Below are 17373 nucleotides of genomic sequence, written 5' to 3' on the forward strand. Positions count from 1 at the left end.
ATTAAAATTTACTGTATATTTAATGAATAACTCGAATATGTTTAGTAATAATATTTATTACAACATTTTACAAATTTTAAAAATATTAAAATATCTATTATTAAGATTATTAAGAAAAACAATAATTTTAAGAAATAAAAGAAATTATGAAGAAATTCCCAAAGAATAATTAATTAAACTTGTATCTTTGTAAATATGTTCACCATGACAATTTGCTACTGATAATTTATGGTACCCTACATTGTCACAATTGGTGCCATACAAATGATGGTCTGTAGATTTTTCTTCGTGAATCCACGTGTTGTCCACCAACCATTAAACTTACTTCGACACATCACCATATTTTGCCTTGTCCTGGCTAGGGATATTCCTTGGATATACTTTAAACGTTGAATAATATTTAATATTGTTTCCGAACGTAAACGAACGAGTTAACATACGCGTATTGTAACGATCGTGTCCTTTGGGTATGACTCTTTTTCGCATTGTGCTTAAGCGTGGGCAAAATCCATACAAAGAAAAAAAGCAAGATTTTCGAACGAAAAAAACGAACACGTTAAAAAGCGACGAAAAAAACAAATATTAATAAAAGAAGGTGTGGCGTAGGGCACAAACAAAAAACAAGCGTGTGTCTGCTAGGTTTCGAACCTGGGACCTTCCGCGTGAAAAAGCGGACGTGATAACTTCAACGTAACGTTCTCAATTTTATTTCCGATTGGTTGGGCCTTCCCTTCCTCGCTCCGCGATCGGTCTGTTATTAGTCTCGAGGTAGAATTTGAGACCAAGTTAGGTCGCGAAAAAGATTTGCCCTGGACGGTTTATCCGACATCATCCTCTCGATTCTGATGGCTATTCGTCGATGACTTAGACACCCGCGATCATATTGCGTCTCATCGCTCCCTTTTTCTTATCGCGTTTTAAATAATTTCCTTTTTACATTCTAAGTATTTTTTCCTCAATTCTATATGAACGACGATGTCACTGTTTCGACACTTATGTTGGTTGTTTACTCGATAAGTTAATTTAATAAATACACATTTCCGTTTTAATTATGCACTATTTTCGGGACCTCATCGAAACACGTAATCAGTGACAGATAGAAACGTGACTCGAAAGCACAGTTGCATAATAAGATGCCGCATGTCCATCGAGCAAAGCGACAAAAACTTGAAGCTGTGCTTGCCAGGTTTCAAACCTGGGACCTTCCGCGTGTGAAGCGGATGTGATAACTACACCACAATCACTCGATAGTCACGACCACATAACTTCTGTAAAAGCACTTAAATCCTTATGCTAACTTCAATTTAGCAGTGAATCCGTCAGTTATTTACAAAATCCGTCCGAATTAAAAATTAAATTTTGTAAACATTTAATTTTTAATTCTAGCCCTTATATAGTGGCTATCGAAAAGTTTTGGCTCGAGATTATATAATGAAAAACAAAACATTATGAAAAAAGAAAGGCCAATGCCTAAGTTGAATATAAACACTTCAATAAAAAAATTTGTTCGATATTTTCATGAAAAAATAATTAAACACGAGAACACTACTTGATGTCACTGTCGTTGTTCTATATGCTCTTAACCGAATCTCGAATGGTGTCGAAGTATCCGTCCGTAAATTGGGATGGAAAGTCAAGTCCAGTCGATTAAGTCGTAGCCGGGTGAAAGGTCAATTCATGGTGAGTGTCATATTCGGGTAAAAGGTCACTTTCGAGTGCCGATGTGTTACATTTGGTGAAAAGTCGAAATCTGTGCAAAAAGGCCTGGCCAAATAAGAGATTTATATCTTCCAGCAGAAAAACATCCGTTTCCACCAAGGCCTTTTACGCTCGACAGACTCTTCCACCACATTTTCGGACTCCTTTCGGTCTCCACCGTCCATTCCGGAACTTTCGGATATCGCCCCTCCAGGTATTAGACGAGAGACGAGGCGGTGTCGTCCGGAGTTACGACCACCACTTGTTTGACGTCCGGTGTATGACGCTTCTCCTGCGCATCTTTCGGAAGCACTCATGACACCTGGCCAAGACCAGCCGTCATCCTCGGATTCTGCATTGTCCGAGATGGCAACTTCTTTAACTCTCTGAAATTCTCCATTCTTCAAAAGATAATGAGAAAATTTATTGACAAAAATTCCTATTCGAATCTGAATTGTAAATTTTTAATGCAAAAATGATTAATTCCTGTTAGAAAAGAATATTACTATATATAATAATTTAAATCTTTTCGACAATTTTTAATGTTCGATAGAGGAATTAGTTTACAAAAATTGTACTATTCTGTTGACTGCCATAACACAAAACAACAGCGAAAATATAGGAATTATTTTAATTAATTAAGATTCAAACGAATTTCATACGGGATATTAATATATATACGTATGAAATTTATAAACTATAGCGGGGAATAACAGATTTTAAAGTAGGCTATTTATTAATGTTTATTTTGCTTTAACAATGGAAAGATGCGAATCCTCCGAAGGAAACCGATCAATTCTTATCGAAACCCATCGCCGCCAACTGTGATATTTTTCTGATCAAAGTTAAAAAGTATTTAAATGTACAAAGGTCGTAGTGTAAACTTACATCACTTTAAACAACCGCTGCAAACGAAGCAAAACTAGAAAAAGCACTCACATTAAACAATCGCACGAGTCAACAATAGATTCTCTCTCAACAACCTGAAAATTTTATTGTTGCTTAGTGACTCGATTTAATGTTATAAATTTGCATTTTGCGGCCAATTTCGTCATTTCCGTGTCTTTCTTTAATAAGACAATGATTTTGACGAATCATTGCACGAGTTTGTCTCAATTAAAATAAATGAAATTTGATGCGCATGCTTTTGTCCATAAATTTTAATTTTCTATATAAAAAGTTCAGTTGCAAAGTTTTTCTATACGGAAAAATTCGCTGGAATTTGAATCTGGGGTGCATATATAATAAAGATTGGAGCCGTCACGTGATACAGCAATGACGTTTTATTCCGTATCACGAAATTCATCTCTTTGTTACTATCCGATTTTCGTAATAAACAAGAAAAGTTTAACATTAACTAAGTAAGAAGTATTTATACGTAACTGCCAAGTGTGAATTTGTACCTCAACCTCTCTATTAATAATAATAAAGATAAACCTGTAAACGTAAATTGCAATTGTTGTAATCACATCCCGTTAATTGCTAAAATACTATTAAGATCATTAAATATTTGAGTAAAAATTAATAAATATTTTTCTGTATTACTAACATCTTTAATTATATAATAATTAGATAAATCGAGTGAAAGTTCGTAATAACACGTGAGTATTATGCAAATCACTTAAACACAATATAAGAGTAAAAATTCAAGTTTTAATTTACATTTTTTGCTCATCGAATTTGATTGTATTTTAATCTTTTAAATAATCTACGATCATGGCAACTATAGAACAAATAGAAAATTTTAGATTTATTAGAGGTAACGTCGATAATTTATTTTGATTTTTATTAATTTTAACATTAATTTACATTCGTAAAGTAGAGTATAAAGTATAATATTAATGGTGAGTTATTATCTGTTTTAGTTTTATATATAGATTAATACAGTAGGCCACCTAAAACACTGTTGATAATTTTGTGTAATATAATTTTGTGTAACTTACATTTTACAAATACGTGAGTCGTTCACAGCCCGACACACAATATTTGTAAAATGTAACCGACTCGTACAAAATGAAATTCATATAACACGGAATTATCAACAGTGTTATAGGTGGGTCTACTGTAAAAGCTTTTGAGAAACGACTTATTGTAAAGAAACTAAAAGTAATGAATGTCTTGCAGGTAGAAATATAATGTCAGTCTGTGTATGTGGAAAACGTCAAGCGTGGACAGACTATTATGGAGGTCCTGCCTGCAAAAATTGCATAGAGTTTTTTATAAGCAGTATTAGAGAGAGACAAGAATACGTTTGTGATAATATGAATGGTTTATGTAATACGGACGTGAATCCAGATGGATTTGGATGTAAATATTGTCATTTAAAAATGTTGTATAATAAGGCTGAATTAATACCTAAAATGTATGGAAGGTACGAAAATCGATGGTATACGAAAGATGTGATTCCTCATTTACGTAGAACAGTGCTAAGAGCGAGAGATGTTACGGTAAGTTGTGAAAATTAATTTAAAGACACAGTCTGTCTAAACAGGAATCGCCGTTTATTTCCTTCTAGTTTTCTACAATACAAACGTTTGACGACCTGACCTTTGTTTTTAGGTTGCTTTTTGATGTTGTAAATGTTTTTATTCTGGAATACTAAACGGCGGTTCTTAGTTTAAACAGACTGTGTCTTCAAATTAATTTTTATAAAATAGTAGAATTTTATCGGATGACAATTACGGTAAGTTACTAACTGTTATAAAAAGTCTGTCAACTCTTTATATTTAAAATACAGTACATAAGTATTAAAATAGAATGCACTTATATTGAATCTTATTGTACAGCAAGAAGTTGGAGTGAATCTCGAGACTTTTGATACTTTCTTCAGCCAGGCTAGCAAACTGAGAAAGTTAAAGATACATAAACACCCCTTCGTCCATGTTTTATTCTGGGTTTTATTCACATTTGTAACTCATAAATGGGTAGTTTTTCATAGAAAGCTATCCTGACAGGCATCCACCTCACGTTTGTATGCTGTGTGCAAATAAATCAAGTTGTACAATAACATGTAATAAAGAAATGGCGAAGTGTAATTTATACATGATCATATATACTGTACTGTATTTAAAATATTACATTACAATCGAGGTTTATTTGTTGACATATTTCATATAAATTTTTTTTGCAGTTCAGTGATATTAATTATGAAGCGAACATAATGCGTGATTTCGCATCATATTATTCAAGAGGGTTGCATCTAACAAGAAATGAAGAATTTGAAGTAAATTTCATTGTATTTCTGTTCTTCTTAAATATTTAGAATTTATAATTATTAATATTTTAAATTGCATTGAAAAGGCAATATTCTGCAGAGTTACAGTGATGCAAATAATGGTTGAATCCTTACATTGTCACGACGTCTTGAAGAGTAATTGTAGGTTCATTGATCCCTATAAAATGAAAACTTTACTCTTTCAAAATCATCTAATTGAAGTACTAGAAATAACTCGTAGATTTTTAGAAATTGTTGAAGTTGACATTGAAGTTGACTATCCAAGTCTGGAACAAATCGATAATTATATTTTTATGGTATGTGTAATTTTCTATTTTAACATATTTATACATTTTATAACATTAGTATATTTATTTTCATGTAAGGATTATGTTTATTTGTTGAAAAATTTCATTTAATAATTGTCTATTTTAGGGAATTCTTCCGTAAATGCATGAAGATTGCGGAATATTTGGTGAAATTTTTAACTATTTTCATTAAATATATTTTATTTGAAACGAACAAATACTGCGAAATTTGCAATTTTTATGACATGAAAAATATACTTTATTCGTTTAAATATTCTAAAATAAATTTCAATGTTTAATGACTTTTATATCTGAAATGTGACTTTAATACATATGTCAAAATATTATAATTACAATATGTATGCGGATTTATGAGACTATGTATGTATTATTTAATGTTTTGAATAAATAGTAATAAAACTAATATCTGAGTGAAATCAATGAAGAAAGATATCGGAAATTTAATCTGAATTATTGATTTGTAATCTACTAGAAATTTAATATTTGTCTCATTCCATTTTTATGGGTACTTAGTGTCCTTTTTCTCGCACTTCAAAAAATGGGGATGCCGGATGATAAGGGTCGTCTCGAGACACAACTGCGACAGAATGTCCATGAAAAATTACTGAACATTGCTAACACAGATTCGATAGGCTACCGTCTCGACCATTCATCTTTGACCCCTTAAAAATGGTCTTTCCACTGCTCTCAGAGTGGAAACGTGACTATAGAATGAAAAATATGAAATATACATATGTGCAAACATGAAAAATGTAGAATCAGTTTCTGATATTTATTACTAAATTATTTTTATCATACATTTTTGTGCTTCGATAAAAATGTCGATTACACAAATAAATATGTACAGTACGTACTATATTTGCAGAGCATTTTCTGTAGTGTGTGTGCCTGTGGTGCGAGCGAGAGCTATAATTGTCCGTAGCTTATGTCTTATGTCTTAAAATTAGCATGTCTTAAAATTATAAGCTATGCGGCGCGGGGTTGTCCTTGCGGGTTAACGGGTTGCGATCGCGGGGGAAATCGATGTGATTCGCGGCGCGGGAATCTCGGGGGATAACGCGGATTTCTCAATTCATATGCTTCAAAGAAGTCATATGCTTGTAGCATAGTAAATGTTAGTTTTTCAATCAAAAGGTCCAGGTCTCCAGGTGTTTGCATGTGAAATGGCGATTCCTGGCAGATCAAACTGACAAAGTCGTATTCTCATTTTATTTTTCGGTTACGTGATTTTCAATCACCAAATTGCTTCGCCGTTTTCACAGAGGAACAACTCGCATTCGTTTTCTGGCGTGCGACGTTGGCAAAGACCTTTCCGCTCTCTTCGTTTGCTTGAATGTTTACGAAATTCCTTCGACGTTTCCCTTGACTGAAGCTATGCGATAACGTCGGTAGTTCCGAAAGTAGAAAATCAGTTTTGAATACGATTCAGGATCAAGAAGATGAAATTCCATTCCGTTGTTCTGAGGCAGGTGTCTGTGGTGTAGCGGTTATCACGTCCGCTTTACACGCGGAAGGTCTCAGGTTCGATCCCTGACAGACACAATATTTTTAGACAGGCCGAAGAGGGTGTTTCTTCGACGCAGGCGGTGATAGCAGTTCGGTCTTCTTGTTTGACCGTGAACTTTTCTTTTATTAGTTTGTTTAACAGGTAATGATTGACTCGGTGTGGAGCCGTTGCTTCTGCGGTACCGAACGAAAGTGTTGTTTCCCAAACTTAAACGTGTGGCGCATTTTGTGTTAGACCGTAACTTAAAATCCCTGTCGCACTGTCGGCTAACGCACAACTTTATCGTCTCCGCTTTGAAATGCGAAAACTCCCAATGAGCTAGAAGAGATGCAATTTTCATGATCATTTCTCTGAGGTGATGTTTATCGATTTCTTTGAAAACCCGTTTAGAGATATTTCGTTCAACGCCGTTCATCATTATGATAAATGCAGGTTGCCACGCGTGACATGCGATTTTTTTTTTGTTTCAAATTACATTGCAGATTTTTCCCTTGAAGTATGCTCTCTCTATTTGCTGCAAAGGGCATTTCCACGCGTTTTAGAAATTTTTGAATTGATGGCGTACGAGTGAGTAACACAAGCAAAATCAGATTGAATAAATCGATCGGTGCATTTCTTTCCTTCCACCAACGTCCTAACACAGCAGGTACCAAGGGCCGCAAGCCGCACTCACATTTAATGTTATTAAACGATGGTTTATGTTTCTCATTCCAATAACGATACTTATCCCAATATAATCTGTACGATTTGTACGGAAATGTCGAAAATATCCACTTGCTTAACACTCAATACAATCTTCGAATTTAATGTATTTTTCTAGAAATAAAATGTGTCCTTCTGACTAAAAGCAGCACGCTGTCCTTTTGCTTTCAAATTTACTGCATATTTAATGAATAACTCGAATATGTTTAGTAATAATATTTATTAAAACATTTTACAAATTTTAAAAATATTAAAATATCTATTATTAAGATTATTAAGAAAAACAATAATTTTAAGAAATAAAAGAAATTATGAAGAAATTCCCAAAGAATAATTAATTAAACTTGTATCTTTGTAAATATGTTCACCATGACAATTCGCTACTGATAATTTATGGTACCCTATATTGTCACAATTGGTGCCATACAAATGATGGTCTGTAGATTTTTCTTCGTGAATCCACGTGTTGTCCACCAACCATTAAACGTACTTCGACACATCACCATATTTTGCCTTGTCTTGGCTAGGGATATTCCTTGGATATACTTTAAACGTTGAATAATATTTAATATTGTTTCCGAACGTAAACGAACGAGTTAACATACGCGTATTGTAACGATCGTGTCCTTTGGGTATGACTCTTTTTCGCATTGTGCTTAAGCGTGGGCAAAATCCATACAAAGAAAAAAAGCAAGACTTTCGAATGAGGAAAACGAACACGTTAAAAAGCGACGAAAAAAACAAAAATTAATAAAAGAAGGTGTGGCGTAGGGCACAAACAAAAAACAAGCGTGTGTCTGCTGGGTTTCGAATTTGTGACCTTCCGCGTGAAAAACCGGACGTGATAACCTCAACGTGACGTTCTCAATTTTATTTCCGATTGGTTGGGCCTTCCCTTCCTCGCTCCACGATTGGTCTCTTATCAGTCTCGAGGTAGAATTTGAGACCAAGTTAGGTCGCGAAAAAGATTTGCCCTGGACGATTTATCCGACATCATCCTCTCGATTCTGATGGCTATTCGTCGATGACTTAGACACCCGCGATCATATTGCGTCTCATCGCTCCCTTTTTCTTATCGCGTTTTAAATAATTTCCTTTTTACATTCTAAGTATTTTTTTCCTCAATTCTATATGAACGACGATGTAACTGTTTCGACACTTATGTTGCTTGTTTTATCGATAAGTTAATTTAATAAATACACATTTCCGTTTTTAATTATGCACTATTTTCGAACCTCATCGAAACACGTGATCTGTAACAGATACAAACGTCACCCCAAAGCACAGTTGCATAATAAGATGCCGCATGTCCATCGAGCAAAGCTGTGCTTGCCAGGTTTCGAACCTGGGACCTTCCGCGTGTGAAGCGGATGTGATAACTACACCACAATCACTCGATAGTCACGAGCACATAACTTCTCTAAAAGCACTTAAATCGTTATGCTAACTTCAATTTAGCAGTAAATCCGTCAGTTATTTACAAAATTCGTCTGAATTAAAAATTAAATTTTTAATTCTAGCCTTTATATAGTGGCTAGCGAAAAGTTTTGGCTCGAGATCATATAATGAAAAAAAAAATTATGAAAAGAGAAAGGCGAATGCCTAAGTTGAATATAAACACTTCAATAAAAAAATTTGTTCGACATTTTCGTGAAAAAATAACTCCATCAATGCATAAAAATGCAAAATGTAAAAAATGCTGTATGTTTTTATCAAAGCAAGTATCGGCATTTAAACGCAATCGATCTATATTTTGAGGCATGTGGAGGCAGATGCCACCGTGTAAGAGATATTAAAAATTTCTCCACAAACTTTTTCATTCAGTTTGCGGTCGCACCTTACCACGTGCAGTTTTCCGGGTTTCACTTGTCTAATACCAAAATAAAGGCTAGTCTCCTATAGAAAGTCCTGGCACGCAATACCCATTGATAGATCACTCATGTATTACATTGCCTTATCCAACTATTGCGTATAGAAAAACATTTTAATTTTTTTGTTTTAAATGTAGTATATTTAGGTTATTTCTTTATTTATTTCCAGAAAGATCAACATGGCATTAGAAGTTCACATGATTGTATCCATTGTCTCCCTTACTGTAAGTTTCGTAATGGTATTTGTAGGATTGCTTCTAGATTATTTGATCAAACCCGATCTTTACGATAGGTTAGTCATGTCGGTTTTTCCTGCCATTCCCGGCAAAAGTTCCGAGCGCACCTTCTCCTTCAGATTCGGAATTAATGCGCTATAGCCCCACTACGAAAGGTATTAAACTATATAAGGGTCGTTGGGACTAAATATTTCGTAAAACTTGTCTTTTATTTTTATGAAATTCCATTTTTCATGGCATTGTTTTGGTACAAACTTCCAACTGTTTAAAATTATATTTGGCTCATTAAATTTAAATATTTTTCTTTCGTTATGAATTGGGCACATGTTTTCTGTTTTCGTCATCTGTCATAACTGTTAGAAACACTATTATTAATTATAAATTCATCAAATGATGCGCAGCTTTAATAAATATCGAATCTGTAAACATTTAATATAGAATTTAATTACTTTTATTGAATATAAAAATTTATGTACAAATTTAATTGTTGAAGTAATTATGATTGTGGAGTACACAAACCGAGTACGTGTATTTTTTGGTTTATTTAAATTCGTCTGGTATGCATTTTAGTGGCAAATATTCGTTATTTCGCGGTGAAACTTTTTAGCAGCAGAACACCAAATAAAATACAGTGTAAAAGTCTGTATAATATAAGTTGTTTTGGCTAGTTATAGTCGTTTAAACAGCCTTTAATTAAACACGAAAACACTACTTTACGTCACTGTCGTTGTTCTATATGCTCTTAACCGAATCTCGAATGGTGTCGAAGGATCGGTCCGTAAATTGGGATGGAAAGTCAAGTGCCGTAAATTAAGTCGTAGCCGGGTGAAAGGTCAATTCCTGGTAAGTGCCATATTCGGGTGAAAGGTCACTTTCGAGTGCCGATGTGTTACATTCGGTGAAAAGTCGAAATCTGTGCAAAAAGGCCTGGCCAGATAAGAGGTTTATATCTTCCAGCAGAGAAACATCCGTTTCCACCAAGGCCTTTTACGCTCGACAGACTCTTCCACCACATTTTCGGACTCCTTTCGGTCTCCACCGTCCATTCCGGAACCTCCGGATATCGCCCCTCTAGATATTAGACGAGAGACGAGGCGGTTTCGTCCGGAGTTACGAACACTACTTGTTTGACGTCCGGTGTATGACGCTTCTCCTGCGCATCTGTCGGAAGCACTCATGACACCTGGCCAAGACCAGGCGTCATCCTCGGATTCTGCATTGTCCGAGATGGCAACTTCTTTAACTCTCTGAAATTCTCCATTCTTCAAAAGATAATTAGACGATTTATTGACAAATATTCCTATTTGAATCTGAATTGTAAATTTTTAATGCAAAAATGATTAATTCCTGTTAGAAAAGAATATTATATATATAATAATTTAAATCTTTTCGACAATTTTTAATGTTCGATAGAGGAATTAGTTTACAAAAATTGTACTATTCTGTTGACTGCCATAACACAAAACAACAGCGAAAATATAGGAATTATTTTAATTAATTAAGATTCAAACGAATTTCATACGGGATATTAATATATATACGTATGAAATTTATAAACTATAGCGGGGAATAACAGATTTTAAAGTAGGCTATTTATTAATGTTTATTTTGCTTTAACAATGGAAAGATGCGAATCCTCCGAAGGAAACCGATCAATTCTTATCGAAACCCATCGCCGCCAACTGTGATATTTTGCTCATCAAAGTTAAAAAGTATTTAAATGTACAAAGATCATAGTGTAAACTTACATCACTTTAAACAACCGCTGCAAACGAAGCAAAACTAGAAAAAGCACTCACATTAAACAATCGCACGAGTCAACAATAGATTCTCTCTCAACAACCTGAAAATTTTATTGTTGCTTAGTGACTCGATTTAATGTTATAAATTTGCATTTTGCGGCCAATTTCGTAATTTCCGTGTCTTTCTTTATAAAGAGAATGATTTTGACGAATCATTGCACCAGTTTGTCTTACCGGGCGGACAATTAAAATAAATCAAATTTGATGCGCATGCTTTTGTCCATAAATTTTAATTTTCTATATAAAAAGTTCAGTTGCAAAGTTTTTCTATACGGAAAAATTCACTGGAATTTGAATCTGGGGTGCATATATAATAAAGATTGGAGCCGTCACGTGATACAGCAATGACGTTTTATTCCGTATCACGAAATTCATCTCTTTGTTACTATCCGATTTTCGTAATAAACAAGAAAAGTTTAACATTAACTAAGTAAGAAGTATTTATACGTAACTGCCAAGTGTGAATTTGTACCTCAACCTCTCTATTAATAATAATAAAGATAAACCTGTAAACGTAAATTGCAATTGTTGTAATCACATCCCGTTAATTGCTAAAATACTATTAAGATCATTAAATATTTGAGTAAAAATTAATAAATATTTTTCTGTATTACTAACATCTTTAATTATATAATAATTAGATAAATCGAGTGAAAGTTCGTAATAACACGTGAGTATTATGCAAATCACTTAAACACAATATAAGAGTAAAAATTCAAGTTTTAATTTACATTTTTTGCTCATCGAATTTGATTGTATTTTAATCTTTTAAATAATCTACGATCATGGCAACTATAGAACAAATAGAAAATTTTAGATTTATTAGAGGTAACGTCGATAATTTATTTTGATTTTTATTAATTTTAACATTAATTTACATTCGTAAAGTAGAGTATAAAGTATAATATTAATGGTGAGTTATTATCTGTTTTAGTTTTATATATAGATTAATACAGTAGGCCACCTAAAACACTGTTGATAATTTTGTGTAATATAATTTTGTGTAACTTACATTTTACAAATACGTGAGTCGTTCACAGCCCGACACACAATATTTGTAAAATGTAACCGACTCGTACAAAATGAAATTCATATAACACGGAATTATCAACAGTGTTATAGGTGGGTCTACTGTAAAAGCTTTTGAGAAACGACTTATTGTAAAGAAACTAAAAGTAATGAATGTCTTGCAGGTAGAAATATAATGTCAGTCTGTGTATGTGGAAAACGTCAAGCGTGGACAGACTATTATGGAGGTCCTGCCTGCAAAAATTGCATAGAGTTTTTTATAAGCAGTATTAGAGAGAGACAAGAATACGTTTGTGATAATATGAATGGTTTATGTAATACAAACGTGAGTNATAATAATTAGATAAATCGAGTGAAAGTTCGTAATAACACGTGAGTATTATGCAAATCACTTAAACACAATATAAGAGTAAAAATTCAAGTTTTAATTTACATTTTTTGCTCATCGAATTTGATTGTATTTTAATCTTTTAAATAATCTACGATCATGGCAACTATAGAACAAATAGAAAATTTTAGATTTATTAGAGGTAACGTCGATAATTTATTTTGATTTTTATTAATTTTAACATTAATTTACATTCGTAAAGTAGAGTATAAAGTATAATATTAATGATGAGTTACTATGTGTTTTAGTTTTATATATAGACTAGCTGCAAGGAACCGCTTCGCTGGCTTTTTAAAAAGTAACGATAGTGAAGATTAAGATAATTACATTATAGCCAATCTTACCCGTTTTCACAAAATGCAAGAATTAGGTTCCCCGTTTATAGACTAATTAGAGACCTGGTCCCGATTCTATTTTTGAACGTGTACTGTTTACGTCAAGTCAAACGAACAATTTTCAACGTTTCTGAAACGTTTACAATCGTTCTATAATCGAATCAATATTCGAATTTTATGTTCGAATTTAATTCGAACGAATTCGAACAAAACATCCAAATAGAAAGCCACTTTCAAACTCTTTGAAGCCCATATCTTCCGCAACTTTATAGCTATCGAGACGCAACCACCCCTATGCACGAATGGAGATTTGAGGCTATTATCACATACAAACACTATTCACGTGCGATGTGTAGTTTTGGCGAAAAAGTGAAATATAGGGACATACACGTCTATTTTTATATATATCTATAGATTAATACAGTAGGCCCCCCTATGACACTGTTGATAACTCCTTGTTATATGAATTCCATTTAGTACGAGTCACTTAGGTTTTACAAATACGTGACCCGTTCAGAGCCCGACACGCAATATTTGTAAAATCAAAGTGATTCGTACAAAATGGAATTCATATAACACGGAATTATCAACAGTGTTATAGTGGGGTCTACTGTTAAAGCTCTTAAAAAATGAATTATTGTAAAGAAACTAAAACTAATGAATGTATTGCAGGTAAAAATATCATGTCAGTCTGTGTATGTGGAAAACGTCAAGCGTGGACAGACTATTATGGAGGTCCTGCCTGCAAAAATTGCATAGAGTTTTTTATAAGCAGTATTAGAGAGAGACAAGAATACGTTTGTAATAACATGGATGGCTTATGTAATACGGACGTGAATCCAGATGGATTTGGATGTAAATATTGTCATTTAGAAATGTTGTATAAAAGGGCTGAATTAAAACCTAAAATGTATGGAAGGTACGAAAATCGATGGTATACGAAAGATGTGATTCCTCATTTACGTAGAACAGTAGTAACCGCGAGAGATGTTACGGTAAGTTGTGAAAATTAATTTGAAGACACAGTCTGTCTGAACAGGAACCGCCGTTTATTTCTTCTAGTGTTCTACAATACAAACGTTTGACGACCTGACCTTTGTTTTTAGGTTGCTTTTTGATGTTGTAAATGTTTTTATTCTAGAATACTAAACGGCGGTGTCAGTTTAAACAGACTCTGTCTTCAAATTGATTTTTATAAAATAGTAGAATTTTATCGGATGACAATTACGGTAAGTTATTAACTGTTATAAAAAGTCTGTCAACTCTTAATATTTAAAATATAGTACATACGTATTAAAATAGAATGCACCTGTATGGAATCTTATTGTACAGCAAGAAGTTGGAGTGAATCTCGAGACTTTTGATACTTTCTTCAGCCAGACTAGCAAACTGAGGAAGTTAAAGATACATAAACACCCCTTCGTCCATGTTTTATTCTGGGTTTTATTCACATTTGTAANTTATGTAATACGGACGTGAATCCAGATGGATTTGGATGTAAATATTGTCATTTAAAAATGTTGTATAATAAGGCTGAATTAATACCTAAAATGTATGGAAGGTACGAAAATCGATGGTATACGAAAGATGTGATTCCTCATTTACGTAGAACAGTGCTAAGAGCGAGAGATGTTACGGTAAGTTGTGAAAATTAATTTAAAGACACAGTCTGTCTAAACAGGAATCGCCGTTTATTTCCTTCTAGTTTTCTACAATACAAACGTTTGACGACCTGACCTTTGTTTTTAGGTTGCTTTTTGATGTTGTAAATGTTTTTATTCTGGAATACTAAACGGCGGTTCTTAGTTTAAACAGACTGTGTCTTCAAATTAATTTTTATAAAATAGTAGAATTTTATCGGATGACAATTACGGTAAGTTACTAACTGTTATAAAAAGTCTGTCAACTCTTTATATTTAAAATACAGTACATAAGTATTAAAATAGAATGCACTTATATTGAATCTTATTGTACAGCAAGAAGTTGGAGTGAATCTCGAGACTTTTGATACTTTCTTCAGCCAGGCTAGCAAACTGAGAAAGTTAAAGATACATAAACACCCCTTCGTCCATGTTTTATTCTGGGTTTTATTCACATTTGTAACACATAAATGGGTAGTTTTTCATAGAAAGCTATCCTGACAGGCATCCACCTCACGTTTGTATGCTGTGTGCAAATAAATCAAGTTGTACAATAACATGTAATAAAGAAATGGCGAAGTGTAATTTATACATGATCATATATACTGTACTGTATTTAAAATATTACATTACAATCGAGGTTTATTTGTTGACATATTTCATATAATTTTTTTTTTGCAGTTCAGTGATATTAATTATGAAGCGAACATAATGCGTGATTTCGCATCATATTATTCAAGAGGGTTGCATCTAACAAGAAATGAAGAATTTGAAGTAAATTTCATTGTATTTCTGTTCTTCTTAAATATTTAGAATTTATAATTATTAATATTTTAAATTGCATTGAAAAGGCAATATTCTGCAGAGTTACAGTGATGCAAATAATGGTTGAATCCTTACATTGTCACGACGTCTTGAAGAGTAATTGTAGGTTCATTGATCCCTATAAAATGAAAACTTTACTCTTTCAAAATCATCTAATTGAAGTACTAGAAATAACTCGTAGATTTTTAGAAATTGTTGAAGTTGACATTGAAGTTGACTATCCAAGTCTGGAACAAATCGATAATTATATTTTTATGGTATGTGTAATTTTCTATTTTAACATATTTATACATTTTATAACATTAGTATATTTATTTTCATGTAAGGATTATGTTTATTTATTTTAAATTTCATTTAATAATTGTTTATTTTAGGGCATTCGTCCGTAAATGTATGCATGAAGATTGCGGAATATTTGGCGAAATTTTTAACTATTTTCATAAAATATTTTTTATATAAACGAAAAAATCTGCGAAATTTGCAATTTTTATGACATGAAAAGTATACTTTATTCGTTTAAATATTATAAAATAAATCTCAAACTTTAATGACTTTTATATGTGAAATGTGACTTTAATACATATGTCAATATATTATAGTTACAATATGTTTGCGGATTTATGAGACTATGTATGTATGATTTAATGTTTTAAATATATAGTAATAAAACTAATATCTGAGTTAAATCAATGAAAAAAGTTATCGGAAATTTAATCTGAATTATTGATTTGTAATATACTAGAAATTTAATATTTGTCTCATTCCATTTTTATGGGTACTTAGTGTTTTTTTTTCACGCACATCGGAAGATTGGGCTGCCGGATGATAAGGATCGTGTCCCAACACAATCGCGACAGAATGTCTATGAAAAATTACTGAAGAGTTGCTAACACACATTCGATGGGCTACCGTCTCGACCATTCATCTTCGACCCCTTAAAAAGGGTTCTTCCACTGCTCTCAGAGCGGAAACGTGACTACAGAATGAAACATATGAAATATATATATGCAAACATAAAGAATGTACAATCAATTTCTGATATATAACTAAATTATTTTTATTATACATTTTTGTGCCTCAATAAAACTGGCGATTATACAAATAAATATGTACAGTACAGTATATACTATATTTCCAGATCAACCTAACTTTATTTTCTGTAGTGTGTGTGTGTGCCTGTGGTGCGAGCGAGAGCTATAATTGTCCGTAGCTAATGTCTTATTCCTCAATCCTCTTAAGTTGAGCATGGCCGAAATCGCGATGGATTTGATAAGAATTTTCTCTCCGTGCTTACCAGTTTGAAACAGTAATTTTAAAAAATGCCCATTGCTTCCTTCGGCTAATGGTCAACTTGTAATTTTTTTTATATATTTGCATAGTTTTTTTTGAAGACTTCTTAATAGATTTTTGAATCTTTACATTGTGTAGATTGTCAATTTTTTTTATTTCTGTAATTTATAAATTGATTCAACGGGAATTAATAGAATCGTGCGTGTTGTTGGGCTGCAATTTGAAAAAGTTGTAGACAGAATTCCTATGTCGTCTCACTGCCAGTTTTTCTCTGTTAATCTCGAAAAAGGTATTAGATAAATGAAAGTTAAAACGAGGTATGGAAAGTGTACGGTCAAATGACCTGGATTAACTATAAGGCAACTTCTGTTTCCTCCTAAAGTCATGTCATTTAAAATCAAAAAATTTTCTCTAAACACAGATGATCTGCATGGCTATTGTTAACAGGGAAAGTATGATACACAGGAGAAAAACAGTACTAAAAGCAACACATATATTTTATATTAA

General features: G+C 32.9%; 2 protein-coding genes and 2 non-coding genes across 6 annotated transcripts in view; 3 read left to right on the plus strand and 1 right to left on the minus strand.

Annotated features, from left to right (window-relative positions):
* The window catches only part of LOC111613484, a 17071-nt gene extending 11481 nt beyond the window's left edge, over positions 1-5590 (plus strand). Inside the window, exons 1-5 of one of the 2 annotated variants that reach the window (XM_023354838.1) lie at positions 3373-3457; positions 3823-4145; positions 4829-4921; positions 4999-5229; positions 5348-5590. In XM_023354838.1, the coding sequence (XP_023210606.1) occupies positions 3415-3457; positions 3823-4145; positions 4829-4921; positions 4999-5229; positions 5348-5362 (705 nt within the window). In that variant the 5' untranslated portion in view covers positions 3373-3414 and the 3' untranslated portion in view covers positions 5363-5590. Of the gene's footprint in view, positions 1-3372; positions 3458-3822; positions 4146-4828; positions 4922-4998; positions 5230-5347 lie in introns of those variants that run through there. The other variant, XM_023354839.1, reaches the window with a different exon arrangement.
* Positions 5591-6710: 1120 nt separating this feature from the next.
* On the plus strand, positions 6711-6783 carry Trnav-uac. The gene has a single exon. It is a non-coding gene; the product is annotated as a tRNA-Val (tRNA).
* Positions 6784-8774: 1991 nt separating this feature from the next.
* Trnav-cac lies at positions 8775-8844 on the minus strand. Its single transcript has one exon. It is a non-coding gene; the product is annotated as a tRNA-Val (tRNA).
* Positions 8845-12096: 3252 nt separating this feature from the next.
* Positions 12097-16475, plus strand: LOC111613485. Of its 2 annotated transcripts, XM_023354840.1 has the most exons (6): positions 12097-12187; positions 12553-12702; positions 14576-14748; positions 15433-15525; positions 15603-15833; positions 15951-16475. In XM_023354840.1, the coding sequence occupies exons 1-6, from the start codon at positions 12145-12147 to the stop codon at positions 15963-15965; spliced, it is 705 nt and encodes a 234-aa protein (XP_023210608.1). In that variant the 5' UTR covers positions 12097-12144; the 3' UTR covers positions 15966-16475. The 2 variants fall into 2 exon arrangements, with proteins under 2 accessions (XP_023210608.1, XP_023210609.1); XM_023354841.1 differs by lacking the exons at positions 12097-12187; positions 12553-12702; positions 14576-14748 and adding exons at positions 12838-12918; positions 13784-14106.
* The last annotated feature ends 898 nt before the right edge of the window (positions 16476-17373 follow it).

The sequence above is a fragment of the Centruroides sculpturatus genome, unplaced genomic scaffold, assembly GCF_000671375.1.
Source record: "Centruroides sculpturatus isolate CEXI.00-Female unplaced genomic scaffold, Cexi_2.0 scaffold1764, whole genome shotgun sequence".
Lineage (NCBI taxonomy): Eukaryota > Metazoa > Arthropoda > Arachnida > Scorpiones > Buthidae > Centruroides > Centruroides sculpturatus.

Excerpts from the sequence above, each read along its gene's own strand:
- LOC111613485 (XM_023354840.1), top strand. The coding sequence starts at position 12,145 with ATGGCAACTATAGAACAAATAGAAAATTTTAGATTTATTAGAG. Across the intron at positions 12,188-12,552 it reads AAATTTTAGATTTATTAGAG|GTAGAAATATAATGTCAGTC; the intron begins GTAACGTCGATA and ends AATGTCTTGCAG. Across the intron at positions 14,749-15,432 it reads TAAGAGCGAGAGATGTTACG|TTCAGTGATATTAATTATGA; the intron begins GTAAGTTGTGAA and ends TTTTTTTTGCAG.